This window comes from Vicugna pacos, chromosome 16 (assembly GCF_048564905.1).
Source record: "Vicugna pacos chromosome 16, VicPac4, whole genome shotgun sequence".
NCBI classification, from domain to species: domain Eukaryota; kingdom Metazoa; phylum Chordata; class Mammalia; order Artiodactyla; family Camelidae; genus Vicugna; species Vicugna pacos.
The window spans coordinates 61,299,283-61,318,325 of record NC_133002.1 but is presented as its reverse complement, the minus strand read 5'-3'; the positions used below and the strand labels follow the sequence as shown (position 1 = coordinate 61,318,325).

General features: G+C 56.9%; 1 protein-coding gene across 4 annotated transcripts; it reads right to left on the bottom strand.

The window, feature by feature from the left end:
• Positions 1 to 510: 510 nt before the first annotated feature.
• SLC26A11 (solute carrier family 26 member 11) lies at positions 511 to 19,040 on the bottom strand. 4 transcript variants are annotated; one of them, XM_072939782.1, is made up of 17 exons: positions 18,961 to 19,040; positions 17,670 to 17,905; positions 16,929 to 17,121; positions 16,427 to 16,512; positions 14,384 to 14,463; positions 12,928 to 13,070; positions 10,829 to 11,004; positions 10,343 to 10,415; positions 7,587 to 7,637; positions 6,456 to 6,516; positions 4,546 to 4,601; positions 4,213 to 4,353; positions 3,212 to 3,339; positions 2,807 to 2,906; positions 2,236 to 2,369; positions 1,897 to 1,969; positions 511 to 1,331 (listed from the first exon to the last, which is right to left on the bottom strand). In XM_072939782.1, exons 2-17 carry the CDS (start codon positions 17,901 to 17,903, stop codon positions 1,240 to 1,242), a joined length of 1,821 nt encoding a protein of 606 aa, XP_072795883.1. In that variant the 5' UTR covers positions 17,904 to 17,905; positions 18,961 to 19,040; the 3' UTR covers positions 511 to 1,239. The 4 variants fall into 4 exon arrangements, with proteins under 4 accessions (XP_072795883.1, XP_072795884.1, XP_072795885.1 ...); XM_072939783.1 differs by having other exon boundaries at positions 18,923 to 19,032; XM_072939784.1 differs by lacking the exon at positions 7,587 to 7,637.
• Between the last annotated feature and the right edge of the window lie 3 nt (positions 19,041 to 19,043).

Sequence of the window (19,043 nt, the reverse complement as noted above, 5' to 3'; positions counted from 1 at the left end):
AGCGTACCATCTGCCCAGCCCCGTGAACGGGACCACCTCCGGGTTCCAGAATGGGTAAGCTCAGCACACGGGCGCAGGCCAAAAAGGGACCGCGCCTCCATCATAGCTCTGGGGAGGGGTGGCCTGGTGGGCAGAACTTTGGGACACGCTGCCCTAAATAAGGAAAGGCAGATAAGGGGGCCGGGGGTGACCGGCTTCAGTGGCTGGTCAGGAGCCTGGAAGGAGAAACCCCAGAAGACGGAGGACAAGAAATCTGAAAAGACTTGGGCTGTCTCGAGGGCGGGCCCAGACCCCGGCCAGGTCTGCCCAGGAGCCAGCAGGGGGCCCTGCTCTAAGACTGTCTGCACAGCAAGTTCTTCCTCAAAGGAAGTCCAGGAGCCCAGACTTCCTCGGCTGGGACTTACCCCTGATGACGACGAAATGAAACTTAAAACAGGCAAGTCCGCGTGGGGTGGGCTCGCTAAGTAAACTGCGAAGCACAGAGAGAATAAAACACCACGTGGCCACTGATAACCACATATTCTCTGTTTATTAGCACAACGATAATTCACAGCAATGCCCGCGTGAAAATGTGCGTCACAGAGCACCATGGATGGAATGGTCCCACTTACACGACTGCAAACACACACCCATGTGCTCACGTACACACGTGTGCGTGTCCTGGGGGGGGTCTGGATCTATCGCCGGAGTGGAAGGGGGAGGGGGGATGGTGTCCTGTAGGTTTTACAATAAGCATTTATGAATTTTACAAAAACACCAAAGCTATCACTTTTTTTAAATTTTAGAAAACACAAACAGCAAAGTTATTTTTAATACTTCAAATCGTTTGGCAAACCTCGGTTTTCCTCCCAGCAACAGCACAGCCGCCGCCATCAGGAAGGGCACCCAGCTGCGAGGTGCCCGCTTACCCCACCTTCCCCCGGAATCCGGAGGGCGCTGGGGCGAGAGGGCTCCTCTCCCAGACCAGGCTGAAATCCCTGCCCTTCCCTTTCTCACGTGATCTGCCATTCTCCAAACCACTCTTCAAAAACGCGTTCACACACAGGGAACAGCAGAAGGGAGGTCCTTTATCAGTCACCCCAGGGGAAGGGAGGAATCCCACCTGTGGATCCCCAGTTCCCTTCCCCTCCTCCGGGTCACCTGCTCAAGTGTCTCAGGTCCATCTGTAAGGCGGCATCCGGCATCACAGTGACAAGAACCTTCCGTGAGGCCCTCTGCCCGCGCCCGTCGGAGGCCCAGTCAGGCCTTCAGCAGGGCGATCTTGTGTTCCGGAACAGAGTCCTCGCTGACGTTGTAGGGCTGAGCCCCAGGTTCTTGCTTCAGGTATTTCTCTGCAGAAAACACAAGGTTTTCAAACACTAAAAAAGCAAAGTGAGGATGGGTCAGTTCACAGAATGGGATCAAAGGCCGGCATTTTGGGGAACTCATGTGCTGGGAGTTGAGGTCCTTGGACCGGTGTCCCTAGCCCTGGCCTGGGCTCACCGAAGTCCCCCAGCCACAACAGCCCTCCTCACTGTCGGGCAGGGTCCACCACTGCTTCCAGCAGCAACGTGGGTGCATCCAGCAGATACCACGTTGAGCCGAAGGAGCCAGGTACAAAAACATCCTTTTGATCCAGCTACACAAAGTTCTAGAACAGGCTACGCTGACCGATGCTGGGGGGAGTCAGAGCAGTGCTGACCCCCAGGGTGGGGAGGGGGGGCCACTGGAACGGGGAACGAGGGAGACGTTCTACATCCTGATTGGTGGACACCCGGCTGCACCCATCCGTGAGGACTCTCGGACTCAAGCACCGACCCTCCTGTCTCTCAGGGCCTCCATCCTGCCATCCTGACCCCGTGGGGTGTGGGCAGCCGGGCTGCCTTGGTTCTCTCTCTGATGACTGGCTGCACCCACCTGCTTCTTCCATGGTGGAGAAGTACAGGACGCCCTTCAGGTCAGCAGACAGCAGGACACGGAGAACAGGGACCTGCGGGCAGACAGACAGTGATTCCACGTGGGGACACTCCTGCTAGAGCAGCCCACGTCAGACTGCCTCAGATCTCCGTAAGAACACAGAGATGAGCGCTCTGCAAACACAACGCGGGATGCTGAGCTCTGCAGCGAGACACTGCAAGACCGGAGCCCGGCTGCCATCCTTGCTGTGTGCCCTTGGGCAGTTTGCTCAGCTTCTCTGGGCCTCGTCCCAGAGTGGAGACCGTGATGACACCGACCTCACAGGCTGCCAACACTCACCTGCAGGCCAATGAGGGCGAGGGTGACACCCCGCTTGTGGAAGTCCTCCATGAGTTCCCCAAGCCCCTGCACCACGGTGTAGTCAATGCTGAAGACGTGGGTGCAGTCCAGGATGGCGCAGCGTGGCGGGGAGGCTGCGGGACAGGGGAGAGGTCACACCAGATGGAGGCCACCAGGGGAGGCCCTGGTCAGGGGCGCAGGCCAAGGAATGCCATCAATCTCTCTTCCCCGAGGGGGACGAGGAGGTGACAGGGACCAAAGACATTAGCTGTTTGGGGACAGCAGTCCGTTTCTGCTGCAGGTGGGTGAATAGTCTCCTTTCTCCCCTAAATACCAACTTTTAGAAGGAACAGGCCCTTAGGGACAAATGTAGGTGAACCATCACCCTTACTGCATGCAGACGGGGGCCCAGTGGACACTGCTCTGAGACACCAGAGACCCCCCCGGACCCGAGGACGAGCTCCTCTCTGACTGCTGAGGGCAGGGTCTTGGGGTCCAGCAACAGCCAGGCTAGGGCGCAGAGAGGGCGGCGGGGAGCTGGGGGGTGACCGCAGCCCATCTGGCCACATACTTCCCAAAGCCCGGTTCAGTATGTCCTCCCGGAGGTTGTCGATCGCAGGGAAGTGCAGGCCACCAGCCGGCTGCAGGATCAGCACCTGTCCCTCCGACACCTGGGGACGCGAGGGGAAGCCAGTGAGTACTGGAGGCAAGTCTGACCTGGCAGCTCTACCAGGCACAGGCTGGAAGGGAGCGCAGAGCTGGCAGGCGCCCCACCCGCAGTGGGAAAGCACTGGTTTACAGCAGGAAGGCTACACCGTCCACCAGGTGAATGGTCACTCAGCAGTCCCTCAGACCACAATTACATCAAGAGCTCAGAATGCCAGACAGTGGGGCTGAGGGCTCCACCTACGGCATACTTCCCCCACCGGGCCCCCGGAGGCCGGTGGGTCCCCCGCAGGGAGGCCCGACGGGCTACCTGTATCTTGGGTCTGGCCACGGAGTGCAGGACAATCAGCACAGACACCAGGGTCCCGGCCAGGATGCCGTACTGGACTTCCCAGAAGCAGAGCAGGAAGGTCACGCAGAGGGGCAGCAAGTCCAGCCCTGGGAGAGGGGTCCAGCTGAGGGGCCGCCCCTCCTCAGCGAGCTCAGCTCCCAGCCACCCAAGCCCCCAGGGAGACCTACCCTTGTATGTGACTTTCCACATACTGAATAAAGGTGTCACGGACCCCGAGTAGCCCCTGAGGGGCCCCTGCATCTGGGGCCTTGGGGACCGATGCTGTTGACAGGCCATGCCAGCACAGGGCACGTCAGAGGCAGCAAGTCCTGCCCTGCCTGGGCTGAGGGACAGTTAAGACCTGCCTGGCTGGCCCTTCTCAGGAGATCAAGGAAGAAGGGATATGAGGACAGGGCCAGGCCTGGAATGTGGGGTCTGGGGAGGCACTGGGACGTCTCTGAGTTGCAGAAGGAGAAAGTATCACAGAGCAAAACGGGTGGGCTTGGGGGTCAGCCCTGGAGCCCACCCTAGACACACGCCTCTCGGCCAAGCCCCCCCCCGCCGGCCTCAGCGTCCGCCAGGGGTATCTGCTGTGTCCCCCGTGGCACGGAAATGGAGGCACAGCAGCACGTGCTCCGGGGCTGCTCTGAGATGGGATGCGATGACACCTGTGCGCCCTGGTGCCAACAAGCACATGGCACGGTTCCCTTCTCTCTGTAACTCGTGAGGGCCGACTAACAAGGAGCCTGAGAAGTCACGTAAATCCCTCCACTGCTTTGAGAAACAAGACAAAAACTAGCACAGTAAAGGGCCTGCAGGTTCGGGGTCCCTGGAGCCGCTGTGACTGGCGGGGAAAGGGAGGCTCTGACGCTGGCCCCACCGGTCACCCTGGGAAGCCCCGGTCTCTCTGCAGCCCGGCTGGCTTGGCATCGGCCGTCGGTGGGGGAGCGTTACGCTCGGCGTGGATGGGGCATACGTACTCTTCACGCGCCACAGCGTCCGGACGATCTTGGTATCGAACAGGGGGACCACAGCCATGATGATGACGGCGGCCAGGGCGGACTTGGGGATGTAGTAGAAGAACGAGGTCAGGTAGTCGAGCGACAGCAGCACCAGGGTTCCTATGGGGGGGAGGGCTGCTGTGACCTCGCAGTCCGGCCACCTGACTCCCCCTGGGAGGAGCCCCGCCTGGGCAGGGCCCAGCCCTGCTCTGGGGGAGGCAGCTGCACCTTGGCCCCGCGTCCCTTCCCCTCCTCTTACGGCTGCGGACACAGGGGTGGGGGTAACACGGTGTGTGTGCGAGGGGTGCTCACCCGTCATCAGGCCCCCTGCAGGGGTGCACACCCCCGACTGGGCGTTCAGAGCCGTCCTGGAAGGCAACAGAGACCCATTAGTGGCTGTCGGACCCCGGTGAGCACAGGAGGCGTCGGTCCACACAGCTGTGGCTGGCGTCCCAGACTGGGGCGGCGGGGACAGGAGGCCCCACTGACGTCAGCACTCTCTCCACGGGGGCCTCCCGGGCCTTCTCGGTGAACCCAGAATAACTGATCAGCACGTCTGAGAGGGGCCTGGACGTAAACCCAAATACCCAACAGAAGAGCCAAATTAAAACTCGCTGCCCCGGGCTGAAGTGCATCCCACTGCCGGGCCCCATACCCGCGCTGAAGCCCGGAGCCCCGCCCCTCAGGAAGTGACTGAGTTTGGAGAAAGGGCCTTGAAAGGAGTGTTTAAGTTAATGTGAGGGTGGGCCCTCCTCTAACGCCCTTATAAGAGGAAACTGGGACACACAGGAACGGCCAAGTGAGGACAGGGAGCAGGCAGCCGTCTGCAAGCCCAGGAGGGAGGCCTCAGGATCTGCCAGCGAGAAATAAACGCCTGCTGTTGAAGCCACCTCATCTGTGGTGCTTTGTTACAACGTCTCTGGTGAAAGAACACAGCGCCCTACGACAGAATCCCCACCACGGTGAGAAATGATGCAGATGCTCACTTTTACTGACGTAGAAAAAAGCTGTCAAGTGGGGGAATCCCACTTAATGTGTGTGTATGTACATGTAGGCAGATCACATACAGGTGCACACACACACGTGTATATACGTGCACGTGCAAACAGAAAAAACCTACGTGGAGAAACACAATTCCAGCAGTGAGTGGACTGCCTGTCTGCAAAAATGCATTCAGATCCAAGTGCCAGGATAAGCTTTCTCTGCCAGAGATGTGGTCCTCAGGCCATGTTCCCGTCTGCCACCACCAAGATGACGAGGGAACAGCACCGGGCCCCGCCTCCTCCGCGCCTCCCAACGCCCTGACCGGGCTCTGTGCCCACCCATGCTTCCTCCAGAAATAAATTTTGTCTTTACGCTTCCCTGCCTTCTCCTAAGTCACCTTTAACCTCTATGGAATTAAGCAGAAATTTCATTAATTAAATATCCATACAATTATTTCAGGACCCACTATACACAAGGAACTGCGCTAGATACTGAGAGAGACAAAATATGACCTTGACTGAACAGGCTGGCAATCTGCTCATGCCCACAAAAACAAGTAAGTTAGACTAAAAAACAGAGGTTCTATTTCACGAACACTAACACAGCACCTACCGGGCCACCAGCATTGTTCTATGTGGTTTTCATTAAATTCTCTAAATAACTCTGAGACAGGCCCATCATGAGCCGTTTTACAGATGAAGACACTGGGGTGCGGAGGCTGGGCAGTGTGCCCTGCGCCCTCCGGGACACGGTGGCTTGGGGTGGCAAGAAGTTTGGTGCCCAGACAGGGTTGGTCAGGGTTCGGGACTTCGGCCTGGAGGCTGGGCACTGACACCGCCCCCTCCAGCCACGAGTCACCCGCCCACAAGACCCCACCCAAGAGTCTGCACTTCTCTAACGCCCCGGCCCATGTCCTCAGGCAGAGCCCTGCCCTTCCTGGCCCCGCTTTCTCTCAGGAATTAACTCCGGCGCCGAGAGGAGATATGGGCAGCACTTCCACACGTGGGGACTTCTGAGTTAAAGGCCAGCAGGAAAACCAGCCGGGATGTGAAGGGAGGCAGGGCCAGCCCCCCGCCCCGCCCTCAGACCTCCGACCCAGCCGGACAAGAAGGAGAACGGCCTCCTCGGGGTGGAGGCAAGAGCCCCAAGGGGAAGCTGCTGCGTCAAGCCGATGAGGACCCTCTGCCTGGGCTGGGACCTCCCCAGAGACTCGGAGGAGGAAGCATGTGGTCACTCACCGTCCAAAGCTGCCCGTGACGGGGAAGGAAGAGAAGATGGAGCCCAGGATGTTGGTCAGGCCTGGAGAGAGAATGGAGGCAAAAGGCTTACCCAGGAAGAGGGGCGTTAACAGAGGGGAAAGGAGCTGGGGAGGAAAGGAGGGGAAACCAGAAAGGAAATGGAGACAGAGAGGGGAGGAGCCAGCCGGGAGGCGTCCCGCACGTGGCCGGCTCTCTCAGAGGGACAAGACAAACCACGATCTTTGACAAGCTCCCTGAGGTTGATTCTAGCAATGAAGTAATTCTGAGCCCGGCCTTGCCTGTGTGACTTAAACGCAGCTTTTCCCGTGTATGAGACAGAGGACCCCCACCTGCCCAGAAGGGGGCTCGCCGAGTAAGGCAACTGTACACAGACAGGCCCAAAGGGCCCAGGAGGTCCGCTGGCATCCCCTGCACTCTGAGTTCCTTCAAACCCACACTCCCTCGTGAGATGACCAGCCGAAGGGAGGGGCGGAAGGTCACGGCCAGTAAGCTGCCTTCCCCACGAGCCTCTGATTAATGTGCACTGGACACGAACATGCCCGAACCGAGATAACCAGCCCAAGTTCACCACCATCAGCTCCATGAGCACCTGCCTCACCCAGGGGTCTTCACAAAACCCGCAACCGGTCACAGATTCAAGGCCTCAAGACAACTCAGGTGACACCTAGGACACACCTGTGTGCGGTCAGGTGGCCTGGGATCCACTTGAGTCTTCACTCATCCACCTGCCCCACCTGGAGGGAGGCCCAGGGTGGGGCAAAGGCAGCCAAGAGCCTGCACAATCAGCAGCTCACCTGAGACCCCACCTGGCCGCATCCCTCAGTAATCTGACCATCACCCCAGGAAGCTCCCAGCCCAGCCTAGGAGGAGCACTCGGGCGTTCCCGCCATAGAACAGCCACAGATCTCAGGGTCTGGTGCACAGCAGGCGCTCAATAAGCCTGAGGCAGGCTGGACGCCTGGCGTCGGCTCCCTGCTCCTGGGGACTGGACAGGACCACCCGAGACTGGAGGACGGGCCGCCCTCAGGCCACCTTTGCTACCTGCCCCTCAGCACAACCAGCATCACCCAGACCCCAAGAACTGCCACCTGCCCGCTGCTGGAGTCTTACCGATGGCCAGCAGCTCCTGGTTGGCGTCAACACGGTAGTTATTTTGAGAGGCTACAGAGAACAGACAATGAAAACATTGTCACTAGATGTATACCATCAAGAGACTGTTTACGAAATGAAAAAGCAGGTTACCTAGGTTTCTCCCTACAGCACTGTCTGTGTTTTGTAAATATAAGGTATAAACAGGGACAAAATATACACATACGTGAAAATGCAGTAGTGTTCCTGTGGGTTTGCAATTAAAAAAACTGTAGAAAGACGTCGAGCACAGCGCCAGCAGCAGTTAGCTGGGGCAGTGAGGGAGACCACAGGTGCTCTGTTTCTCCTTCACCCATTTCTGAACGTTCAAGATGTTGCCGACGAAATGAATCACAAAAATGCGGCTGACGAAACGAATTACAAAAATGTGACCAACGAAATGTGGCCGACGAAATGAATCCCTGAGCGGTTGTGGTGCAAAAAGTCTCTCGAGGCTCGGGTTTCTTTATTCTTATACCCCTCCCACAAAGGAGCAACCTGACCGTACCAAGCATCGCGAGACAGCATTTTTTGAATTGACGCAAGCGCACCACATCTAAGACATTCTCCTGTTCACTTTCGTATCCTAAGTGTCTTTATTGCTCTCAGACCCTCCTGTTCCCAGGCCTGTTCCTTCTGAGGAACAGATAAACATCCTAGTTTGCAAACAATGTTCCTCCTGGGAAGAGGAAGGGTCACTTGGCGGGAATTTCTGTTTGCAGGTAAGTCCGGCCACTTTTGTGAGATGCCCCGCGTGCAGGCACATCCACAGTTTCCCTACTAAATCTCCTCAACAATATTTGGTGCAACAAAAACCTACTGCTTTTATAATAAGGGAAGGACGCTTACAACTAAAAAACTTCCTGGTTACAGTTGAGATGACAAGAAAAGCCTCATGTGAGGCCCAGAGAGAGGAGTGGGGAGCTCTGGGGAACCACGGAGGGGTATGAATTTAGGACAGCAGTTGTCCAACTTCCTGTAAAGGGCCAGACGACATTATTTTAGGCTCAAGGGCCACGCTGTCACGGCTGCTCGGCTCGCCGCTGTGACTAGAAGCAGCCGTAGAACGAGAAACGAGCGAGCAAGAGACCACGCTCCAGTAAAACCTGACTTGTGGGCAGAACCAGGCATCTCACCAAATCTCAATCTCCTTCAGAGTTTCCCTCCTAACACTTAAAAATGAAAAAGCCAGGGGAAGGGTGTAGCTCAGTGGTAGAGCACGTGCTCAGCATGAACGAGGTCCAGGGTTTAAGGCCCAGTACCTCTGTGGAAAAATAAATACAAATAAATGAGTCTAATTACCTCTTCTCCCCCTAAATAAACAAACAAACCCACAAAAGTCATTCTACGGTCATGAGCAGCAGGCCATGGCTTCCTAAACCCCGATTTAAGAGAATGACAGCCTTTACAAATGAAAACAGGAGGGCGGCTAACTTCAAAAGAAAACAGTTTCTAAGTAACAGACAAAACAAGTAATAGTGTCAGAAGCAAATCCCAAGATGCCCTCCCCCAAATTATAAAACAGATCGGGGGGGAGGGTACAGCTCAGTGGTTGAGTACGTGCTTAACGTGCACAAGGTCCTGGGTTCAATGCCCAGTATATCTATTAAAAGACAAATGAATTTAAAAATTACCCCCACCAAAAAGACATTTTAAAAAATATCAGAAAAATAAAAACTTAACAAGAAAGATGTGAGCTGAACAGGTCACAGACCGAACTGCAGTGTGATCTTGAGTGACTGCTGGCATGTGGAAGGGAAACCCTTTTAGAACGGACGCTGGCTTAGCGGCTCCTTGGTATGGTCTGCTGGTCCACACGCCGGAACCTCAGAGAAGGAAGTGTACCCCTGGCACAACCCGGGCTGGGCAGTGAACACTGTGACTTATGTCGTCGTAATAACACACTCTGTGTATCTGAGTTTTACTTTTAGAATCACCCTAGGCCCAAACAAAGGAGGACTTAACCTGTTACAGAACAGAATGACCATGTCGTCCTCTTGGACAACACAAAGCTGGAAGCCCAGGGACCCAAGATGGAAGGGAGGACACGTGAAGGGCTTGACAGCCTCAGCTCACACGGAGGGAACCAGAGAACTGAGCCACACACGCGTAAGTAGATTAGCATCTCCCAGCCTCCCTGGGTACAAGGGGGGCCAGCCAGGTGTGCTCAGATAGCTGGAAAAGACACTTCTTAAATTTTTTAGGAATTTTTGCAAACCAGTTACCAAAAATAGCCATTATTACCAATTTAAAATTTTCAATCAAGTAAGTTACGTTAAGAACAAAGACAATGCCTAAAGCGTGTCGCTTCCCAGTTGTTTTACTGCCTTTGATTAAGGCCGGTGAGGTTATTTAAGTGCATGCGGATGGTGGATGGTGGATGGTGGCTACTTCACATCGCATCCCAAAGTTCAACCTCCGTGGTCAGCCTGCAATCAGCTGGTCCGGGGGAGTGCTTACACCACACATGCAAAGTGCAACTGGCAGAGGCTAAACACAGGACCTTTCATGTCCCCAGAGAGCAGGCTGCCAAACATTTCCAGGCGCTGTAAGGAATCTTTCATTGTAAACCCATTTTTACTATAGATTTTGTTTTAACATGAGCATGAATCACTTGGGATAAAAATTCAAAGTTTTAAAAATCAGAGCAAATAAAAGCAAGCAGGAGAGCAGGGAAGCAAGGCAGGTGGGGCTCTGGGCTGAGACGCCAGGGAGGGCGTCAGGGGTGGGCATCTTACCAAAGGATTTGGCCACTGCGATGCTCTCCAGGAGACCCACCAGGGGTACCACGGCCAGTCCGGCCCCCATGCCCTGAGAGAGGAGAGAGGGATGGTGAGGAACCCCTGGGACGGCCAGGAGGGGTCTGACCAGGCAGTGACCCGCTGGGGCAGGTGCTGACTCCTCGTCTGACGGAAGCAGACGTCCTTCAGCAGCAGGGCTGCAAGCTCACACCGCAGGCAGCGCGACACTGAACAGAACAGGACACGCTCCTGCTCGGCTGGCGTAAGACCCCTGGGCTCCAGGCAGAAAAGTAAATGCGATGTCCCTGGAGGTTGTGCCTCATCTAGAATTCATTTGCACGCCTGTCTCTGCACCAGAGCCGCCCCTGGGGAGGACATGGCAGCTCCTGCTGAGCTCAGAGCTGCCTGTCACTAAGCCGATGTATCCGGGACGTAGAGCCAGGCTCAGGGGCCACTGTGACCTCAGCTTCTGCTTCTACCCACCTGCACCATCTCGGTGAAGGAGACTGTCCCGTTGGTGGTGGTCACTGAGAAGGGAGGGACGTGGGGTTCAGGCAGCCCCTCGGGTGTCTTCCCAGTTAGAACGAAGGGCTGGTATCCAGTCACCTCGAAGGAGTACGCGACCAGGGCAGCAAAGGACACAACCAGGGCGTTGCGAGCTAGGACAGACAGGGAGAGACCGTCGGTGAAACCTGGATCCTCCGGGTCCCTGGACAAATACACCTCAGGAGGCGGAAGACCCCGCCCCAGCCTGGGAGAAAGCACAGACACAAGCGCCCACGTGGCAGGCGTGAACACGGAACCCGAAATACGCCACAGCAAAGAAATAATAAAGGTTCGAGCAGAACCAACGAACTAGAAAACAAACCCAACAGAGACACCAACGCAATCAAAGTGGGTTCTGAGACGGCCGTGAAATCAGCATACTTCCAAATCAACTGATGAGAGAAAACAGTGGGTGACCTGGGAGCAAGGCCCCACTCTGCCTCATCCTAGCCGTGTGCCTCGGGAAGTCTTGTCTGGTTTGTCTGTTGTTAGAAAAGCAGAGGAAATAATATCCCATCTTCATGGGAATCAAAGGCAGTGATGCCTGCGATGTGCTTCACAAACACCCGCCACGTTATGTGGGATCACAGCTCATTCAGTTCCTGCAAGTCCGCTTTTTCACCTGCAAACAGGGAGACATGACGGCTGTTCCATCTGCCCAACAAGGGTGTTCGGGGGCTAAACGATTTTTCTATGAATTGCTGAACAAATGCAAGGTTCTGCTGTAGATTAACTGTACTCACTCAACTAGAATATAAGCTGAAATGACGACTTTGTGAAACAGCACAGCTGGGAGCTCAGTAACTAGTTTCCTAAGGTGATGGATGCTGTGTGTCCTGGAGAGAGGAGACAGCAGCCCTCAGGGAACCTGCAGGGTTTCGGAGGAGCCCTTCTCAGACCTCAGTGCGCCTGCGAGTCGCCCGGTGAGCACACTGCCGTGCAGGTTCCGTGTCAGAGGTCTGGGTGGGTCTGAGCACCTGCATTTCCAACAAGCTCCCAGGGGATGCCCAGACCGATGGTCAGAGGCCACACTTTGAGTGTCAAGGTTTTAGAGGACAGAGCCTGTTTCCACTATTTTACAGGTGACAACTGAAGCTCAGGAACTCTGGCAAGTGACTTGTGCAAGCGCCAGGTAAGTGGCGGAAAGCTGGGACTGGAAGCCGGGTGTTTCCACTGCACTCTGCCCCACTCCTGACTGCTCAGCCTTTACCCTCGGCCTCCAGTCTGCAGGAGGTGGTCTGGTGAGTGACTCCAGGAACTGGGAACCACCCTGAGCAGCTGGAAGTAACTTAAGGGCTGAAGTCTAGCCAACTCTCCTTCCCACAGCTGGCTGGGTTTCAGAAGCAGGGCCACGCAGGGTGATTTCCATTCCCCTCAGCTCTGGGAAGGCCCAGGAGACACCAACACTTCCTTGTTTTGCTGTACCTGCCTTCCTTTCTCGGTGTCACCAAAGGCCAGCTCAGTGGAGAGACTTCCAGCTGTCTCCCCTGCCCCCCAGACAGCCCTTGAGCCAGCCAGTGGTCTCACTGACCTTCCTCATCTTGCAGCCTTTTACTTCAGCCTTTCTTCACAGACCCTCTTGTTAACTGACTCATTCGATTGCAAGCCCAAAGCAAAATGTTCACCCCTGCCACCTACACAATTAAAACAGGACCGGCTGGCCTCAGGAGAGTTTGCTTCCTCCCCCAGGGACCTGCCTGGGTTCCTCGACCTTGGCAATGCTGACGCTTTGGGCCAGATCACTCTGCGCCGTGGGACGTTGTGCACTGCAGGATGTTTAGCGGGAACAGCCCCGCCCAGAGGGTCAACCAAAAACATCTCCGGGCACTGCCAAATATCCCCTGGAGGGCAAAATCCATGCTGGCTGACTGCTGCTGCAAAGCAGTGTTCCCCACCCAGGCTGCAAATCAGAACCACCTGGCAAGTGACGTGAGCGGCTCTAGTCAGGGGGGCCTCGGGCTCCTGAGGTAACCACACATGAGCCCAGGTTGCAAGGACAGATGTGGAAGCGGTCCCTCAGCCAGAAGACCCCTCACCTGTCGTGGCAGTCCAAACCAGCCCGTGGCTGAGCCGCACGCCGGGGGGCATCTCGGGGTGGACGGGAGGCACGTGGTCCCGCATCAGCTTCAGCACCAGCAGCAGCAGCATGCAGACCAGCCCCAGCACCACATCGCCCACCCTGCAGACAGATGCCGCGTCAGTGCGCAAGCCCGCCGACAGCACCGGCCCTCGGGCCTTTGGTTGCTGCATCTGCTGGAAACCTTCCTCTCTCAAACACTCTTTTTGCTTTTTCCTGAGAAATCTATGTCCCTGTTCTTCTTCAAAACTTTATTCAAATCTCAGTCGGGTAGGTGGGAGGGTATAGCTCAGTGACTGTGTGCTTGGTATGCATGAGGTCCTGAGTTCAATCCCCACTACCTTCATTAAAAAGAAAGAAGTAAGTAAACAAGTAAATCTAATCACCTCCCACCTCCCAGAAAAAAAAGACAAAACCAAAAATGAACAAACAAAATCTCAGTAGGTACACAGGCCCTGGGAGTCGAGCCCCAGGTCACAGGGGCAGCCAAGCTACCAGCCCACGTTTTCAGTCTAGCTCTCTGAGTTACAGGTGCTTCGCTGGGTCCAGAAGATTCACTTCTGACCTCCTATGATGCTCTCTGACTGGTCTACTGCCATTTCCACTGGCCCCCTGAGGCTGACCCCCCCCAGGTGCGTCTCGTGGGCCGGAGAGGCCCTGACTTCTGGTGGGTTCAGCCCCTGGGAAGCCTCAGCAGCAGATCAGAAGGGGAAGAGACAACGGTCACAGGTCTCCCCCAGTCCCTCCTGCACTGCTCCCACCAGGCAGCTAACCCTACAGCCCGCCCAGATGAGTTTCTTCTCCTGTCACTACGGCCAAAGAGATGTCCTGGTCCCCGGCTGGGTGCACCTAGGAGCACCTCCTGTTTGTCCCTTTACCCTGCCTGCCACTGGAGGGACCCCACTGTCTAAGGGAAGTGCTTGCTGCAGGAAATCCTCTCCATCTGCCACCGTCTCCCGGGCACCTGCATGCCTGCCTGCCCGCCTGCCCCTGCCTGGGTTGTCTCTTCTTCACTAAACCAGGAACCCTGTCTGTGACAACCTGCCTGCCTTTCCTCTATATGGTCCTTTCCCACTCCAACTGCCCAAGAAAGCTCTGCATGGGGCCACGCTGACCCCAACTCAGGCCACCTGAGCAGAGCTCCTCAAAGTTCCATGTGCATTCTGACCACATAGGGCTTTCGTTAACCTGACTGATTCAGCAGCCCAAGCTGGCTGACAGCAGCCTGAGCATGCGTTTCTAAGCAGCTCCCAGGTGACATCCACAGTGCTGCTCAGGGAACCTCTGCTTGAGCAGCAAGGCTCCAGGGGTCTGGAATAAATGCCACCTGGGAGTGGAAACGGGGAGAGGGCCAACATAAGAGCCATGAAGGAAGAGCTTCTTTAAGACGGGGCTGAAAAACAGCCAACAGGTACCTGGTCTCTCCGATGTTGCGAAAGGTGTAATACACTTGCAGGAAAAACTGTCTGGGGATGTGCTGCAATCCCAGCAGGTTCTGTTCAAACAGAGATTCTGATTAGACAACCTTCCCCAAAGTAAAAAGCTGAGGCCACTCCCTTACAGCAAGCATCTCAGCAAGTCTTAAACCTGGAATCCCTTACCCCGCCAAAAGCCCTTCCTCGAGGAACATCTCCTGGCTCTCCAGAGGTCATCTGTCCATTCCCAAAGCCCCCAAGGGCAGCCGCGGGGAGGACCGGGTGGAGAGGGCATTTCACATTTGGGATCAATGGCATGTCTTTGCAAATTATTTTTCTATTCGAGGAGAATCAATGCAGGCGACTGCAAAGCGGACACCCGTTCGACAGCGCCCTCACCAGGCGTCCAGTGTCCGGAACTCCGGGCCTACTGTCGCTTCCCCGCAGGCCCGGCCGCTATTGGCTCGTGGTCCCATCCATTATTCACTGGCCCGCCCTCCATTGGACAGACCGTGTCGCCACTGGCCTTAGGCCGCGCCCGTCATTCAGAGGCCCGCCCTCCAAGCACCACCCCCTGCCAGAATGAAAAATCTCGCCTAGCGGCAAGCTGAGCCGCGCGGGGGCGAGCGCGGGGGCGAGCGCGGGGGCGAGCGCGGGGGCGAGCGCGGGGGCGAGCGCGGGGGCGAGGAGAGTGGGCTCCACCGGCTTCCAAGAAAGGGCGCTGGAGGGGTTCCTCGGGAGGGTAAGGGGGCGCTACTCTGTGCTTTAGTTCATTTGGCTCTTAATCAGAAGGGGAAGTCGAGGCCCAGACTCCCAAGATGGTCAGGCTCCAAAACCCCCAAAACCCGCCCAGCTCATAGCGCGGATGGGGAAGGGCAGACATGGACAAGGGCTTCTGTCCCAGGCAGGGGGCGCCTACGTGGGCAGGTCAGGAGGACCCCCAAACCCACCGCAGCCTAGAGGCTCTCAGATGGCTGTCATGACTTAGTTAAGGTTCAGAGGGCCTGACCCTCGGGCTGCCAAACATGAATGCACACAGAACGTACCCTCTCCCTGCATTATGAAAAAAGAACATTCTTGACACTAAAAATGAAGGATGTCTCCAGAATAAAGGACAGATCGTCCCACGGAACAGAATTTGCCAAGCTTACACACCCTGACATATGTGTGTACATAATCTATAATTCGAGTTTACCCACATTGTTCTGGGCTGCTTCCTCATCTCTGAATGGAGATGATGATAAGCCTACCTCCCAGGGGGACTTGTGAGCATGGAACACAGGGCGAGCTTCATCGGTCGCCCAGCATGGAGTGACCTGTCAGCTGCGTTACCCTCACACCCCCACAGCGCCCTGGGCCCGATGCTCTCACTTTCTCACTCAGCCTCCATCAGGGAAGCCTGTCACGGGCCCGCCTTGGAGAGCCCTGGGGTCGGGGCTGGGGCTGGCCCCGAGTCTGTCCAATTCAGCTGGGTTCCACTCAGAACACCCAAGCTCAGGACATGGGGGCCACACTGGCAGCAGAACAGTGCTTGCCCCCCAGGCACTTGGGACCCGGGGGAGGGGGAAAAACCCATGATCACTGATTCCGGCTCTTCTTGTAGGTGTGTGAACGGAAACACAAAGAACTGGCATTTGAAAACAAAAGTTGGAAAAAAAAAGACATAAAAATGAAATCACCTAGCTAAGTTAGCATGTGGAGACAATTTGCTCGTTGGAATTTTGGCAGGATGCTTGTGACCTGTGAAGGCCAGTGGCTGAGCGTGAGGTAAATGCAGCAAGACTCTGCGAGGTGAACCAAGCACTCGAGTGAAAATTATGGCAAGAGCAGGGGCTGTCATTACTGGTTCCCCAAATCACCTGTTGTAGAATTTGGCCGTTGCTCAGCACCTCTCCTGAGGGGTCACTTTATTACTGGAGACTCAGGCCAGCACTGCAGGCTCTGGGCCCTGAAGTAGTAAGAGCCTGACTGGCCAGCACACACAGGACCCCGCCTTGGTCCTGCTAGCCAGCAGGTGCCCACGGGGCCAACTCATGTGCCTACCTTGATCTGTCCAAAGCTGATGGTGATGGCGGCAGCCGAGGTGAAACCTTTGATGACAGGGCAGGAGATGAAGTCCAGCAGTAACCCTGGACAGCCAAGAGCGAACACCAAGTTGGCCTAGCCCCACTGGGACCCAGAGGAAACAGGTGGATGTGGGCTGGGAGAGGTGGTATGGGTGGGACAGGGGCTAAGGAATAGTGGGGGGTATGCCCTGTTTGGGCTAGTCTGGAGAACAGGAAAGAGAGGCCAGGGATTGAGGTCCCAGGCACTTCTCCAAATGTCCTGGCCTCGAAGCACAACAGGGGAGGACTGAGGGCCACTTCTCCTGAGACACACACACACACACACACACACACACACACACACACACGGACAGCCCTTGGGATGCAAAGAAGGAAATGCTGAGGGCAGGGCATCTCCAGGAGGAGGTGCCTTGGTAGGAACCCCAGGAAGAGCAGATCCGCAGCCCACCCCCCATGGCAGAAAGGCCTGAAAGGCTTACCTAAGCGCAGAAACCCCATGCCTAACTGGATGCAGCCTGACAGGAAGGCCAGCAGCACAGCGTAGGCGGGCTTGCCGAAGGTGTAGAAGGAGACCAGGAGGGACATGATAGCGGTGGGGCCCAGAGTCACATCTCGGGAGGTGCCCAGAAAGAAGTAGACGAAGCACCCCATGAAGGCAGAGTAGAGGCCATACTGTTCGGAAGAGAAAGCACTGAAGAGCCAGGAAGGACTCGGTGCACCCACGGGGTCCCTGGAGTGGACACCTGAGCTCAGGGACCTGTGGTCCCCACGGCGGATCCTGGGCACAGCAGTGCAGACAAGCAGGGCTTGTGCTCACCCTGTTACCATGGTTGTGGACCCGCAGTGATGAGGGGCCTCCTTTCCACCCACACCCAACCAGGGCCCCATGTGCTGATGTTCGAATCTGAGTCTGAGAAAGTGTCTACTAGCCACGGTGAGTCATCCCACTGGCCCCCTCAGGCAATCCAGAACTAGCCTGGTGCCTGCGTGTGACAAGGGCGACAACAGGAGTCACAGAGGTACAGGTCTGCCCCAAATCAGTCATATGCTCTAGGTTGTAAGCCAAGGCCTCCTGAGCCCCATGGGACTGGAGCCCTGGGTGCCCCTTTGCCTGGAGGAAATACTGTGCATTTCCATCTGCTCTGGGGCCAGTGCTGAGGCCTGGAGTGGGGTCATGCTGAGGGGAGGGGATGTGGCAGACAGCAGGGCAGAAATCTCACCTGAGGAGGGAGTCCAGCCACCTCAGCATAGGCCAAGGCCTGGGGGATGACCGTGAGCCCAACTGAGATCCCGGCGAGGAAGTCCATCTTCAGCGCGTACCAGGTGTAGTTGGGCAGCCAGGCCAGGAAGGGCAGCCACTTCTGCATGGTCTCAGTGGACCAGCAGCAGGACATCGGGGCCAGGCCCGGAGGCAGGGGCCTGGCCGGACTCAGCGCATCCACAGAAGACGGCATGTCTATGGTGGGGGTGGGGAAACAGCTCAGAAGTCAGAACCTGGGCTGCAGAAAAGCCAGCAGTAGGGTGGGGGTCCAGGGACGTCAGGAGACGCACAATTGGTCTCCCCAACAAAGGGTGTGAGCCAGATGGGTTAAATCTCCTCGCACCCTGCTGATCTGAGACAGAAGCCAACAGCCTGTGCAGAAGCCTCAATCAAAGGTGGAGTGCACCCCCTCCCGTCCACTGCTCTCCCTGAATCCCACCTGCCCAGACCCTGCGTGCCTTCTCTGCCTTCAACCACTGTGGCTGGAAGATAATAACGAACAGTTTCTCAGTTATAAATCTAAACGCGAATTGCACTCAAGGTTTCTCCTACCGAGGGAACTGTTTCCCTTTATATTCCCCCTACCCTGAGAATTTAAAGGGGAGCAGTGCAGAGAAGAGGAGGGTCCACGGGGGGCACCCAAGTCTGGCTGGGGGGTGTGGGTGGGAAGGCTGGAGGCTCTGAGCGCCTCGAGATTTTCCAAGTGCGCACTGTAGCAGGCTCCACCCACTACGGCAGACTGCGGCGCGAAGTGGGGGGGTCTCCCATCCTGACTCACCCCAACCCCCACCTGTGGCGTTCACATCTTTAGAGGAGCGCTGAAGATTCTAGTAGGTTCTGGGAAAACGTCAGAGGCTCCACCAGTAGTTCAGGGTGCGCATCCTCTACGGCCCCGGCGCCCCCTGCGCGCAGAGCCGGTCCCAGACGACCCCCTACCCACTGCCCCGGCGGGGTCGCTCTGGACAGACCCTGTCCCCCACCCCTGAAGCCGACTGCCCGGACGCTAAGGTCTAAGGGTGGGGACCCCAGGCTAGCTGACAGTCCGCAGCCCGCCGGCCCCAGCAAGACGGAAGGTGGCGGAAACCTGGATGGGGACGCGGTGGGTGGGAAAGCGGGGTCCCCGCGGGAAGCGCCCACACCCTGGGACCCCGCACCGCCCCCCGCGTCGGCCGCCCACCAGCGACCCCGGCCCGTCTCTGGCAGCTCGCCCACCGCGCCTCGGGCCTCGGCGCCGTCCGCCGCGCACTCACCGGACGCCGCAGCTAGGGTCTCCGCGGTAGCCGCTGCGGGTCTGCAGAAACCGCAGACAGACCGGGAGCGGGGGCGGGCTCGG

What these genes read in the sequence shown, in the direction of transcription:
- SLC26A11 (XM_072939782.1), bottom strand. Translation starts at nt 17,903, where the DNA reads ATGCCGTCTTCTGTGGATGCGCTGAGTCCGGCCAGGCCCCTGCCTCCG. An exon ending in CGCAACATCGGAGAGACCAG is followed by an intron (nt 13,071 to 14,383) that starts GTACCTGTTGGC and finishes ATCTGTCTGCAG; the next exon opens with GGTGGGCGATGTGGTGCTGG. An exon ending in GGTTTGGACTGCCACGACAG is followed by an intron (nt 11,005 to 12,927) that starts GTGAGGGGTCTT and finishes TGTCTGTCCTAG; the next exon opens with CTCGCAACGCCCTGGTTGTG.